The 13,534-nt window shown below is 37.0% G+C and overlaps 1 protein-coding gene across 4 annotated transcripts in view; it reads right to left on the minus strand.

Annotated features, from left to right (window-relative positions):
* Positions 1-13,534, minus strand: part of PPP1R21 (protein phosphatase 1 regulatory subunit 21) — a 59,879-nt gene that overhangs the window by 31,345 nt on the left and 15,000 nt on the right. For all 4 annotated transcript variants that reach the window (XM_019943014.3, XM_073791371.1, XM_019943015.3 and 1 more), the window contains 8 exons: positions 13,246-13,410; positions 12,616-12,674; positions 11,549-11,643; positions 9,346-9,398; positions 8,707-8,856; positions 6,119-6,220; positions 5,943-6,031; positions 3,463-3,599 (listed from right to left, as the gene is read on the minus strand). In XM_019943014.3, the coding sequence (XP_019798573.2) occupies positions 3,463-3,599; positions 5,943-6,031; positions 6,119-6,220; positions 8,707-8,856; positions 9,346-9,398; positions 11,549-11,643; positions 12,616-12,674; positions 13,246-13,410 (850 nt within the window). The remainder of the gene's footprint in view (positions 1-3,462; positions 3,600-5,942; positions 6,032-6,118; positions 6,221-8,706; positions 8,857-9,345; positions 9,399-11,548; positions 11,644-12,615; positions 12,675-13,245; positions 13,411-13,534) is intronic.

Below are 13,534 nucleotides of genomic sequence, written 5' to 3' on the forward strand. Positions count from 1 at the left end.
ATCCTTCTCAAACTCTTCCAAAAGACTGAAGAGGAAAGAACACTCTCAAAGTAATTCTATGAAGCCACTATCACACTGATACCAAAACCAGAAAAAGACACTACCAAAAAAGAAAATTACAGGCCAATATCTTTGATGAATATAGAAGCAAAGATTGTCAAAAAAGTTTAGCAATCCAAGAACACATAAATAGGATCATACACCATAATCAAGCTGGATTCATTCCAGGGTCACAAGGATGGTTCAACATATGCACATCAATCAATGCGATACACCACATGAACAAAAGAAAAGACAAGAAACACATGATCATATCAACAGATGCAGAAAACGCATTTGACAAAATTCAACATCCATTCATGATAAAAACTCCCACCAAAGTGTGTATAGAGGTAACAAATTTCAACATAATAAAAGTCATTTATGACAAACCCATAGCCAACATAATATTAAGTGATGAAAAGCTGAATTCTGGAACAAGGCAAGGATGCCCACTTTCATCACTTCTATTCAACATAGTATTGCAAGTCCTAGCCACAGCAATCAGACAAAAAAAAGAAACAAAAATATCCAAATTGGAAGGGAAGAGGTAAAATTGTCATTATGTGCAGATGACATAATACTCTATATAGAAAACCCTAAAGACTCCACACACAACTATTAGAACTCATAAATGAATTCAGTAAGGTAGCAGGATATAAGATTAATATAGAGAAATCTGTTACATTTCTTTACACTAACAATGAAACAAAGAGAAAGTAAAAAACAATTTTGTTTAAAATCATATCAAAAAAAAAAACCTAGGAATAAGCCTAACCAAGGTGACGAAAGACTTATACGCTGAGAACTATTAAACATTGATAAAGGAAATCAAAGATGATTCAAGAAAACGGAAAGTTACCTCATGCTCTTGGACTGGAAGAAATAATATTGTTAATATTCCTTTGGCCCATACTAGCCAAAGGAATCTACAGATTTAATGCAATCCCTATCAAATTACCCATGACACTTTTCACAAAACTAGAATAATTCTAAAGTTTATATGGAACCACAAAATATCCAGAATTGCCAAAGCAATCCCGAGGAAAAAGAACAAAGCTACAGGCATAACCCTTCCAGACTTCAGATAATAATACAAAGCTACCATAATCAAAACAGCATGGTACTGCACAAAAACAGACATATGAATCAATGGAACAGAATAGAGAGCCCAGAAATAAACCCACACACCTACAGCGCATTAATCCTCAACAAAGGAGGCAATAATATACAAAGGGGAAAAGACAGTCTTTTCAGCAAGTGGTATGGGAAAGCTGGACAGCCACATATAAATCAATGAAGTTAGAACACTGCCTTACACCACACACAAAAATAAACTCAAAATGGCTTAAAGACTTAAATACAAGACATGACACCATAAAACTCCTAAAGGAGAACACAGGCAAAACACTCTTTGACATACATTGTAGCAATATTTTCTTAGATCAGTCTCCCAAGGCAAAAGAAATAAAAGCAAAAATAAACAAATGGGACCTCATCAAATTTATAAGCTTTTGAACAGGAAAGGAAACCATAAACAAAATGAAGACAACCTACAGACTGGGAGAAAATATTTGCAAACGATGCAACCAACAAGGGCTTAATTTCCAAAATATACAAACTGCTCCTACAGCTCAATATCAAAAACACAAACAACCCAATCAGAAAAATGGGTAAAGGGAATTCCCTGGCAGCCCAGTGGTTAGGACTCTGTGCTTTCACTGCCTAGGGTGAGGATTCAACCCACTGATGGGGGAACTAAGATCCCGCAAACCGCATGGCACGGCCAAAAAAAAATGGGTAGAAGACCAAAACAGACATTTCTCCAAAGAAGACACACAGATGGCCAACATGCACATGAAAAGATGCTAGAGAAATGAAAATCAAACCTACAATGAGCTATCACCTCACACTGGTCATAATGGTCATCATCAAAAAGTCTACAAATAGGGCTTCCCTGGTGGTGCAGTGGTTGAGAGTCCGCCTGCCGATGCAGGGGACACGGGTTCGTGCCCCGGTCCGGGAAGACCCCACATGCCATGGAGCGGCTGGGCCTGTGAGCCATGGCCGCTGAGCCTGCGTGTCCGGAGCCTGTGCTCCGCAACAGGAGAGGCCACAACAGTGAGAGGCCCGCATACCGCAAAAAAAAAAAAAAAACAAAAAACTTGTTCACAAATGTCTATAGCATCATTATTCATAATAGCCAAAAGGTGGAAACAATCCAAATGTCCATCAACTGATAGGTAGATAAACAAAATGTGATATATCCATCCAATGGAATATTATTCTGCAATAAAAAGTAATGAAATACCTATACATGCTACAACTTGGATGAATCTTGAAAATATTATGCCAAGTGAAAGAAAGCAGTCACAAAGGACCACAGATTATATGATTCCATTTATATGAAATGTTCAGAACAGGCAATTCTATAGACAGAAAGTAGATTAATGGTTGCTTGGTACTGGGTGGGGACAGAACAGGGGAATAAGAGGGTGATAGCTAAAGTATACAGGGTTTCTTCTTAAGGTGATGAAAATATTCTAAAACTGACTGTAGTGTTGATGCACATGTCTGTGACTATAGTAAAAACTACTGAACAGTACACTTTAAATGGGTAAATTGTATGGTATGTAAATTATATCACATTTAAGCTGTTACAAAAAACAAATAATCAAATCACTACTATAAAAATCATGGTTTTCTTACAAACATCATTTAAACTGAGGTCCATTCAATGGCCTGAAAATACTTTTTTCAAATTAAAACAGCATTTTTTTCCCCAAGACTTTCAACCTTTACATTTTGGGGCTTTGTTATGATACAGTTCCTCTAAAAATAGCATTTTTACTATTAACCTTCCCCTATGCTACCTGTTGGAAGGTTGCTACGAATTCTTACACTTTGGCCCTCTCCATTTAAAAAAGAGGAAGGAGAGAAAGAGATTTAATTTTTTTTTTTTTTCCGGTACACGGGCCTCTCACTGTTGTGGCCTCTCCCATTGCGGAGCACAGGCTCTGGACGCGCAGGCTCAGCGGCCATGGCTCACGGGCTCAGCCGCTCCGTGGCATGTGGGATCTTTCCGGACCGGGGCACGAACCCGTGTCCCCTGCATCGGCAGGCGGACTCTCAACCACTGCGCCACCAGGGAAGCCCAAGAGATTTAATATTTAATGTATGTCTTTGATGCCTGATATTGTACATTCTTAATTTAACTTAATCACATTTACCTCCGTTTTATAAGTGGGAAAACAGAAGCAGAGAAGTGATTTGCCCAAGACCCTAAATGTATAAGGAGCTGGAGGATTTGAATTCAAGTTTTTCTGACCCTCTTCTCACTTCAACACGCCAAACCACCTCCCTTCTCAAGCTTCTTGTACTCTAATTTCTTCAAGTTGAACCATGAGTAACAAACATGCTTACTTGGCAAAGCGAGAAGACCAATGTAAGTCTGCAGCTTCTCAAACACAGCTGTCATCTTTTTCATGTCCTGGGACAGCTCTAGATTCCTGGCTCGTAATGCAGACGTGCAAAGGGAAGCTTCACATTCTTCTTCTAAACTAAGAATGGGCAGATTTCATAAAAGTGAGCATCCTGAACGATTTTCAACTAGCTATAAGAAACCATCTAAATTCTCAAACATCTATATCCAAAGAGAATTTACCAAAAAAGGAATTTGATCTCATTTACAAGGTTCCATTTTTTATACCATAATACATACACCTGCTTGCTGCAAACGCCAATGCAGCAAAAGACGACTAAATGGAAGAAAAAATAAAGGGAGGTGCCCATTAGCTTTCCATCCGGAGAGCAGCAAAAACATGTTTCCCTTCAAAATATTTTCAGGAAAAAAATATTTCATAGACTGAATTCCTAAAGAGAATTAATTACACAGGAACTAGGAGAGAAAATCATTGAGAAACCTTTTTCAGTGTATGTAGGTTCAAAAGTCAAACAGATTGGAAAAAACAATCTATAGGCTCAATACAAAAATAAATGCTTAACATTCATAAAATATATTTTACCATTTTCAATTTTAAATGGTGCTTTGGAAAACTTAATTATAAGGTTAAAAAAACTACATTGACTCTTAAGAGTGTTTATTTAAAATGTGCAGTAATCAAGTAAAATGCTTTTTACACAAAGCTACGAAAGTAATTAGCACAGAATGATAATCATATCCATTCCCTTGACCTTGCCTCTTCTATTTATTTATAGCAAACAGCTTCATTCGGTACTAAGCCCATTTACTACTAATGAACATGTCATCTTGTCAACTAAAGTGGTATTTAAACCAATGACCAAAAAATTGCCTAAAAACATAAATACCTGATAACATAGGGCTGAAGGCATATGGAACAGAACATTCCAAGAATAGGAATCTTAAATCAAGAAAGGACTTATCCAGTGTTTCTAAAAATGTAATAGTGAAAAAATAAATTAAGATAAAATAACAATGCTTAACTGTTTCAAGTAGTAAATACCACTTTTGCAATGGTTCTTTTTTTTTTTTTAATAGGAGAAAAAAAAATTTAATTACATATGTAGGGGAGTCCACAAAGACATTGAGACTCAAGGGCAAGTGGGGCAACTGAGGCTTATATATGCCATCCTGAGGTAAGGAATGGGATAGGAGCCTGGAGAAGGGGAAGTCACAGGATGATAAGAAGAGCAGATGTTTGGCAATTAGAAGTTTTGCAATGGTTCTTAGAGTCTTTTCAACGTAAGCCAAATCAATAAAGTGTATTCAATTTAGTGTTAAACTTCCAGAGTCAATTTTCAAAAAAACTTTAATTATACTGAACTAAAACATTTAAGGATCTGAATGAAACTGTTTGTTTGTTTCAATAGTTTACTTGTTTCAAAATGTTCATTTGTTTCATTAGTTTGTCATAATTCCCTGATTCCTAAAATTCTGTCATGTGCACAAATCATAGAATTCAGTTACTGAAATGCCTTTGTTAGGTTAGAATTAGGAAATAAGATGGAAATAAGATGGCTCTTAACACATTAATTTTTAATAATAAAATTTCATATTATTGAAGAGCTAAAACCTACTACTTTAGTTTTACAAGGACTTAAAAACTATAATTACTTGTATATTTTCAACATCTGTAAGTTATTCATCTACGTATTTCCTAAACCTTATTTTGCAATATACTATACTACATATATGCTCTTATTTCTCCTATGTATTATTATTATTATTGTGTTATTCTTTGATTACTTTTTTTAAAGACTAAATCGTAGGATGAAAAGATTTAGATGAATTAGGACTCTTGGTAGTTTTAGACCAAAAGTATCAAAATGTACAAGGAGTATTCTCAAATTTCCAATTACATAAATTACTTTCTCTTGCCTTTCTAGAAATGTTTAAGATGGAGCATTTAAGGCTACTTAATGACATATCCTACGAGGGCTGAAGTATGTACACAAAGTTTTTACTTTATAACTTAAATAAATCACCAATAATAAAAACAATATACTATTTCAAAGAAACCTAAGGATTATAAATTGCAATGTAGAGGTTAACTATTATACCCCCCACCTAGATGTTTATAGTAAAAGGATAAAAAATACCCCAAAATGAAATATTTCCTTCAATAAATGTGTCATTCACAATCATTAAAAATACTGGTTCATATTGCATTATGTGGTTATAGTAGTAATCTCAGTACAGAATACTGAAAAAACCTTAGCTGACAAACTACAATTCAATTTTCTTAAATATAAGTTTGTGTTGCTCAAACCATGACTTTCCTTTTTCACAAAATTCCAAATTGGTTGTGGTGCAGAAAGGTCAGGCAGATCACAAGAAGCACATGTTATTACTTTAGTAACTCCAGCACAGCTCAGATGATACCTCGCAATTCCCCAAGTTCCCTGGCCCAGAGGGTAAGTACCTTTTTAACTGATAAGGAAGAATCTTCCTAAGAAAACATATGTAAGAGGTTAAATGCTCTGAAAAAGTTTTCAATTTCACAGTTGTCTCCTGGAAAAGAAAAAATTTCAAGGTTAACAGAGTCATTTGAAAAAGAAGAGCTCCCATTTCCAGAAGTAAAACATAGAAGAAAATTACCAGGACAGTCACAGTATCCTCAGTAATACTTTCAAATAAATGAAGCATTCCTTCCTCAAGAGGGCGGACATAGGATGCATTTTCATGAAGATACTGTGAGAACTAAATAGAAGGGAAAGAATTGTGAGTTAAATCACTGGAAAATAAAGAATAGCAAAACATTTGTAAATGGACTCGCTGAGTTTTAAACCTAAATTCTTTTGCAAACTTTTTTTGGGAAATCAGGCTTTTACACCGAGCTCCCCTCTAAAATCCTAGATATTATTCCCAAGTCCCCATTCCATTGCAAAATGAGGAACTAGAAGAGGGATGACATAATTAATGACCAGGCATGAAGCAAATGGGGAGGGGATACTATTTACAACACAGTACCAACAGGCCTTCTTCTCTAAACAACTGCTTCTTCATAGGGGTCCCAGTTAAAAAAAAAAAAAGGTTTGATAATCAAAACTGTATGACAGATTTTTGTGTTATATAACTCATTTAATTTAACTCATTTTTTAGAAGCAAAAGACTTTTAAGTACAGTTTCTTATTTTCACTGTATACAATGTTCAAGGTTAACAAATTCCATGAATGTAATTATCATCAAAATGAGAATATAAAAACTTTTATAACTGTCATGGATACTGTAATATTTACAAAGGACTAATTCAGTATGAAGAATAGATTCAGAAAAAGATTCCCCAGGCATTTAGACAATTGAGAAGCAAGAAGTTAATTTTTCACTTGTGAAATATCTCAGTTTTCTAAATACTGTATAATGGCTCAAATTTCTTTTTCTCAGTATAGAAATGTAAGGTCTCATTTTGCAGATAGGTGATTCAATTGGCCCTACTGCAAACTACACAGATATATGGCCCTGGGAAATTCAGTCTCTCTGGGCTTCGATCTTTAGAGCTGTAAATAAGTTGAACTCTAAGCTCAGGTATAAACGTTTACTTTATGATTCTATGAACAAGTCTAAACGCTTTGGTCATCTTTTAACAAATGGTTTCTGAATCTTCAGTAATACAGACTTAATAGAAAATCACATAGGGCCTTTCAGAGGCCAAAGTACCAAGGGTAAAATATTAAGAAAAATAGGAATTCTGCAAAGTAATGAAATGTTTCTATTAAGATTAACATATTTGATTCTCGCTGTGTGGGCATAATATGGCAACAAGCTAAAATAAAGCAATGGCAGGAATTCCCTAGTGGTCCAGTAGTTAAGACTCAGCGCTTTCACTGCTGGGGTCCGGGTTCAATCCCTAGTTGAGGAACTAAGATCCCGCAAGCCAGACGGTGTGGCCAAAAAACCCCCAAAACCAACCAACCAAATAAATAAATAAATAAAATAAAAAGTAAATAAAATAAAATAATGGACGAAGAATCAGTGGAAAAAAATGTTTTTATATTATAGGAAGTATAAAAGAAAATATAACTACATTAAAATGCTGCAGTTCCATTTTCCTTACTGAGGTCATCTGAAAGCTTTTTCCCACGGTGATATTAAAGAGCATTTCAAAGGCCCAAAGTTTAATTTTTATGAACTTCAAAAGATTTGTGGAGTCAGATGAAAATTGATGAAAAGCAAGCATCTGCTGAGGGCTTCCTATGAGTACGGCAGCATGACGACAATGGTAAGAGCTAGCCTTTACTGAGTATTTACTATGTGCCAAGCACTGTTCTTAGCACTGTACATGTATTATCTCATTATCCTCAAACATACATACCTGTGGGGTAGGTACTTTATCCTCCATTTTCAAGATGCACAGAGAGGTTAAATAAACTGACCAAGGGGACATAGAAAGTGGCAGAACTGGGCTACCACCCCAGAAGCATGACTCCAGAATCTAAGCCTTTGCTATACTAACAGGATCTGTGGACATAAATACTATTCAAACCCTGGAAATACTGCGTGATGCACACACAGACACCAAAAAAAAGCTGATGAGAAGAATCAGGTAAGTAGAGAGTGGCATGACTCACTTCAGACACCACAGTATGGGGCACTTAGAGTTCATCTATCACAAGCCCCCTAATTTCCTCCCTTCAAGATGGCCCCAATAATCCCCACCTCCTGCTATTCTTGGCTCTGAGTAACACCCACCCTCACACACTGTGTCAGGGCCAGTCTGTGTTACCAGTACAATATGGCAAAAGTGGTGGTATGTGACTACGTGCATACTCCCTATGGTTTCCTACTCCATGGTTTTGCTCATGTCTTTCCCTCTCCTGCGGTGAAAAAATACCCACCCCGCTTCACTCCTCCCATGCAAATCATGCTCATTTTTCAAAGTCCAGTTAAATCACCAAAGAACCTTTCCAGACACTACCACCGACAGCAATCTCCCCTCCTTGATAACCTCGTATCACTTACTGCCCATACCACTCACTCACACTAAGGTCTTTAACAACTCCCTTGCTATTTCATTTCTTAAGAATTCCCACGTTTGCCGTATTTTACCTTAAGGGTAAAGACTACGATTTGTAGCTTTTCCCATGTCCTCCACAGTACTTGGCAGAGGCACACAAGTGGTCTGATAATTAGTAACAAGTCTCCACGTTTGTTCAGGGCAAACAAAAGGTATCCTGAGTTAAATGTACCTTCTGATTCAATGGAGATATAGTGTCAATGGCAGAATCAACAGGAAAAATCTGAATCCTCTGTTCTGTATAGGTGTGAAAGTTCAGAAGACCCTTGATGAGATCTTGAACGAAAGCCAGGGCCTGCCCAGCGATATCCCGCATCTTCAGCTTTAAAACGAAAAGGATACAGTTAAAGTCAACTATCAAGTTATTACTCCCAAACAACTTTAATAAGTCTGCTTTTGGAGAAACATTTGAATTCTAGTATAATTATTCCTTAATTTAAATTCATTTGCTCCCACTTAGATTTTAATACTACCGTCTAAGTAAATTACAATAGAAAGCCGCCAGCTTTGGTAAATATACCTCTCCACTTAACCTAGACTGTTTAAGTGCAAAACCTAAAAAAAAGGTATGACTCAAAAATCAGTGCATCCCACAATTCAGTTCTAATGTTATCGGACAAGAGATGGCAAAAATCTATATTATTTACAAATTCAAAAAACAGCGAGTTTCACAATTTTTAAGAATGTATGAGGAAAGAAAGTAAAAGTGAAACGCAATGGTTTGGTGCACTAAACAGAGGCCCAAACAACTAATTGGTGTTTCTGAAAAGTTTGACACACACATCACTGAAAATAAAAACTTCATCTTTACCTGATGCCTCCTATTGTGGACTGGAACGTTCAGAGCATTGTACTGACTATATTCTACAAAACAAAAACGGCTGTTCATTAAGTCATTTTACATTTACGAAAAAAGAGCTTAACTGAGAAATAATAAATGCTCACCCCATTTCCCAGCTTCTCTCCCGCTCAGCCCCTTCCCTTCCTGATCACTGCAGTGCACTCTGCACAGGCCTCTTTGTACTATGCGCCCCTCATTCCCACCACTCCCAACACGGGGGCTCATCCATCCCAGTTGGGTCAATCAGTTGGTACATCAGTTTCTCTCCCCAGATCTAGGCTTTTATTCACAAATGTACACATCAGTAGGGAAAGAGATGCACACCAATCTGTTAGAATATTAAGCCACAACAAAGTTACCGTCAACATCTTTCCCAGAAACCTGCTCCCCGTCTGCCTCTTTGATTTCTGTCAGCTGCACCACATCATTCCACCACACTGCCTCCTGTTGCTCCCTTGCCTCCCTGCATCTCCCTGACAACTCAGCCTCCAGCCCCCATCACAGCACACCAGGACTATCATCACAACAGCATCAGCCCCCTTCTCCCATTCCAGGGTAGTCTGCACTCTGTTGCCAGATGAACTTTGTGAGTGCACAAATTTCACCAAGACATTTCCAAAAGCTTCTGCAACAACCTACTGACTTGCAAATTAAGTTCCCCCAAGCCCTTTGCCCAGAACTTGAGGGTCCAGCCCCACCCTCCCTTTCAGAACTTACCCATCATTGGCATCCACATCCCACCCACTCTGGCCTCCAGTCATACTTAACTAATTACTGCTGTCAGGCCCTGACAGCACCTTTATCCTACATAACCACACTCCATGCAATTCCCTGGCTCGTTCTCCCTCACCTCTCTTACCAATAAAACCTACTTTTGCATCCTGGCCCAGCCCAAAGCACACTTCTTCCAAAAGGCTTCCCCAAACCACCCCACCGGTAGTAATCATCCTTACTCTGAAACCCCAAGAGGTTCTTCATGGAATAGCTTAGCTTATATTTTAGATATTTCTCTACCTTATTTCTTCCCTACTGGACTATAAATTCCTTGAGGGTAGGTAGAGATTTTTGTCTTATACGTTTTTGCATATCCTGTGCTCCCCACCCATTTAGACTTTCAGTAAATAATCTCTAAATATTTCGGAACTAAAAATAGTAACCTACTTGTGACATGGTAAGAACCTAAAATAGGGTGACAACTAGTACTGGAAAAGAAAGGATAAACCCAAAGAGACTCAGAAGGAAATGATTAGAACCTGATGACTAAGGAATAAGGGGAAAATGAAATGCCAAGGTTTTAAGCCTAGTGGATCAAAGTATGCTGGTGCTATTTCCATTAATGTAGAAAGCAGTAACAGGTGTTGTTTTCAGATGAATTTAGGTTTTTGATATAATAATGACATATGCTGACTTCAGTGTTAGAGCAAACTACTATTTTTCTTTGGTGTCTTTTCTTCCCTCTTTTTTTAGGTCTTCCCTAAGAAAAATTGAGAAGAAGTCAAAAATTAATTTCGATGATATAATTGTAAAAAAGGAAATGTGTACTAATTTAAATTTAAGTTTCCAGATCAAAACAATTGTTTTCTTTGTCTTCAAGGTTTAGATTTAATACCTGTCTAAAGGTTACAAATTTGGCATCTGTTATATATGTAAGTTGATTTTTCTTTTTTTAACTTCTTTTTGTTGCTCTTGGCTGTGTAAATTACCAGACCATTCCCAGGATGAGCAGGAAGCAGGGCTTACCCAAGTCAACTCCCTAACTATCTCTGGGGATTGTCCAAAGGGCAGGAGATACCAGGCTAAGAAGATTCACCTCCCACCCACCCCGCTACTCCTCTCCCACCTTGCCGCCCACCATGATCAAATTTTCTTGTACAAATATTCAGGTACTTTATGTGAAGGTTGGTTTTCACCTTGGGATATGTTAAATACATGCAATTAAAAAATGTGGCTTTGGGCTTTTTCCAAGAAGCCTAGCTTCAGAATAGTTATGTGACAAATTAAAATCTCCCTATGAAACATGAAGGCCAAAGCTGATCAAAAGGACAAAAAGAAAGCAACCCTCTGTTAGGCCAAAGAGATTTTCTGCCAAATAGATTACAAATTATTTTAATTAGTTGGCTATCATAAAGAGGTTCAGAGTTGCAAATAATGGAAAACTGTACATAATACCTACTTGTATCATTAAAAGGTACTTTTTCATTGATGATTGATAAGGATTCCTCTAATCTACTTGACAAATCTTCATGAAGATTCTTTAACTGTAACTGACTGAAAGAAAAAATACAAAACCACATTATCAATAGACAGTAGGTCATGATTTGCTTGTTACCTCAACAGCTGGTACCAGGCTGTCAGAGGATGGTACCTGACATCTGGGATACCCTTGGTAGTAGAGAGTTGTTAAAAAAAAAAAAATGAAGATAAGAAAAATACTAAGCCTTGACTCTAAAGCTCCTGAGACTCCTGTTGAATGACTGGAAGTTTCAAAGAATTTATCACAGTCCCAATATCTTATACAATTTTAAGTTTATCTCCCCAAGCTCAAAATAATCTTAGAGCCATTTCAAACTCATAAATTTTCTCTTTACAACACATAAATATTTGTCCAAGTATTATGGTAAACGTTTTTAAAGTATTAAAGCGTTTTTTTTTCCCTTGAGCTGAAAATCTGATCATTTTGGGTTTTGATTCAATTAAGACCATAGATACACCATGCATGTTCAATGCAACTAAACTGAAAAAATGCACTTGATTCATTTTATTAAAACCTAAAATATGTCATTTATCAAGTAAATGTTGGTGCATGCTCTTACTACCTAGAGATAATATTTTAAAATGTAAATATCTCCAAATTATCAATAGATTGCATAACCTCATTTTATTTAAAATTATTTAAAATTAAAAGGTTGACACCATGATCATTAGTCAGTTTTCCTGACTAATGAGAAGGCCTTCTCTTTAGAGTAGTCTAAAACAGAAAGGACCCAGTCCTCAGTACTGGAGCCCCAGAATGCCATCTGCCACAGTCCAAAACATCTGCAGGTTGAGGACTAACACACAGGTCACTCTACAAAGAATTCATAAGGTCCCACAGATAACAAAACTGAAAAGGACCGTGGAGACGATCTACTCCTGTCTCATTGCAAACGTGAGAAAATGAAGACAGAGGAGCTACTACACCAAAACTCGGGTCTTCTGATTCTCACTTCAGGGCCCCTTGGAATTCACGTTTCCACATACCATTCTTCTGTCCGAAGTCGACATTCCTTGGCCTCCTTTTCTAGAGTCTGAGATTTTACCTGAATTTTAGAAGGAAAAAAAAGCACAGGGAACTCTACTCAATATTCTGTAATAAACCTATATGGGAAAAAAATCTGAAAAAGAATGAATATATGTGTATGTGTAACTGAATCAGTTTTCTGTATACCTGAAACTAACACAACACTGTAAATCAACTACACTCCAATAAAATTTAAAAAAATAAAAAATTTTAAAAAATAAACTATGCCAAACTATATTGTTTGGCTTTCCATTTTGAAATCCTGCAGGTAGAGAAAAAATTTTTCTACCCTTTTTTTTATTTTCTGGTTTTCCCCTATAAATTTTATATAGCTATTTACTTGAAATTGTGTTCAATTTGCTAGAAATGTGGTGTGACAAATATAACTAACCAAAATTATATGCATATTGGTCTGTCAAAAAAATAAAAAGAAGAGCAGAGGGCTCAGGCCACAGATGTGAGCTCGCTGCGGAGATGCTGCAGGCAGCAGTCCTGCCTTGAACGGCTAACTTTTGTTCTATAAAGCAGGTGGATGATTTCCAAAAGCCTGGACTATTTTTTCACATGCTCTCACCAACGGCGGGTCTTACCTCTAGTTTAGCCTTGTCGTTCTGCAGCTTCTCGATGGTTTCCATGTACTTCCGGGTCAGGCCATCGACCACAGCTTGGTGCTGGGCCGCTTCCATCTCCAGAGTGGCCAGCCGACTCCTTAGCTCTGCTTCCACGTGCTTGTGCTGCTCATCGGCTTCAAAAAACTGAAAAGAAAAGATCATGGTGTCTTCTCACAACATCCCAATATATACAAATGAAGAGAAAACAACTGCAGCGACTAATCATTGAGCAACTTCCATAAGGTTCCATATGCTCACTGTGCAAAAC

The sequence above is a fragment of the Tursiops truncatus genome, chromosome 14, assembly GCF_011762595.2.
Source record: "Tursiops truncatus isolate mTurTru1 chromosome 14, mTurTru1.mat.Y, whole genome shotgun sequence".
NCBI lineage: Eukaryota > Metazoa > Chordata > Mammalia > Artiodactyla > Delphinidae > Tursiops > Tursiops truncatus.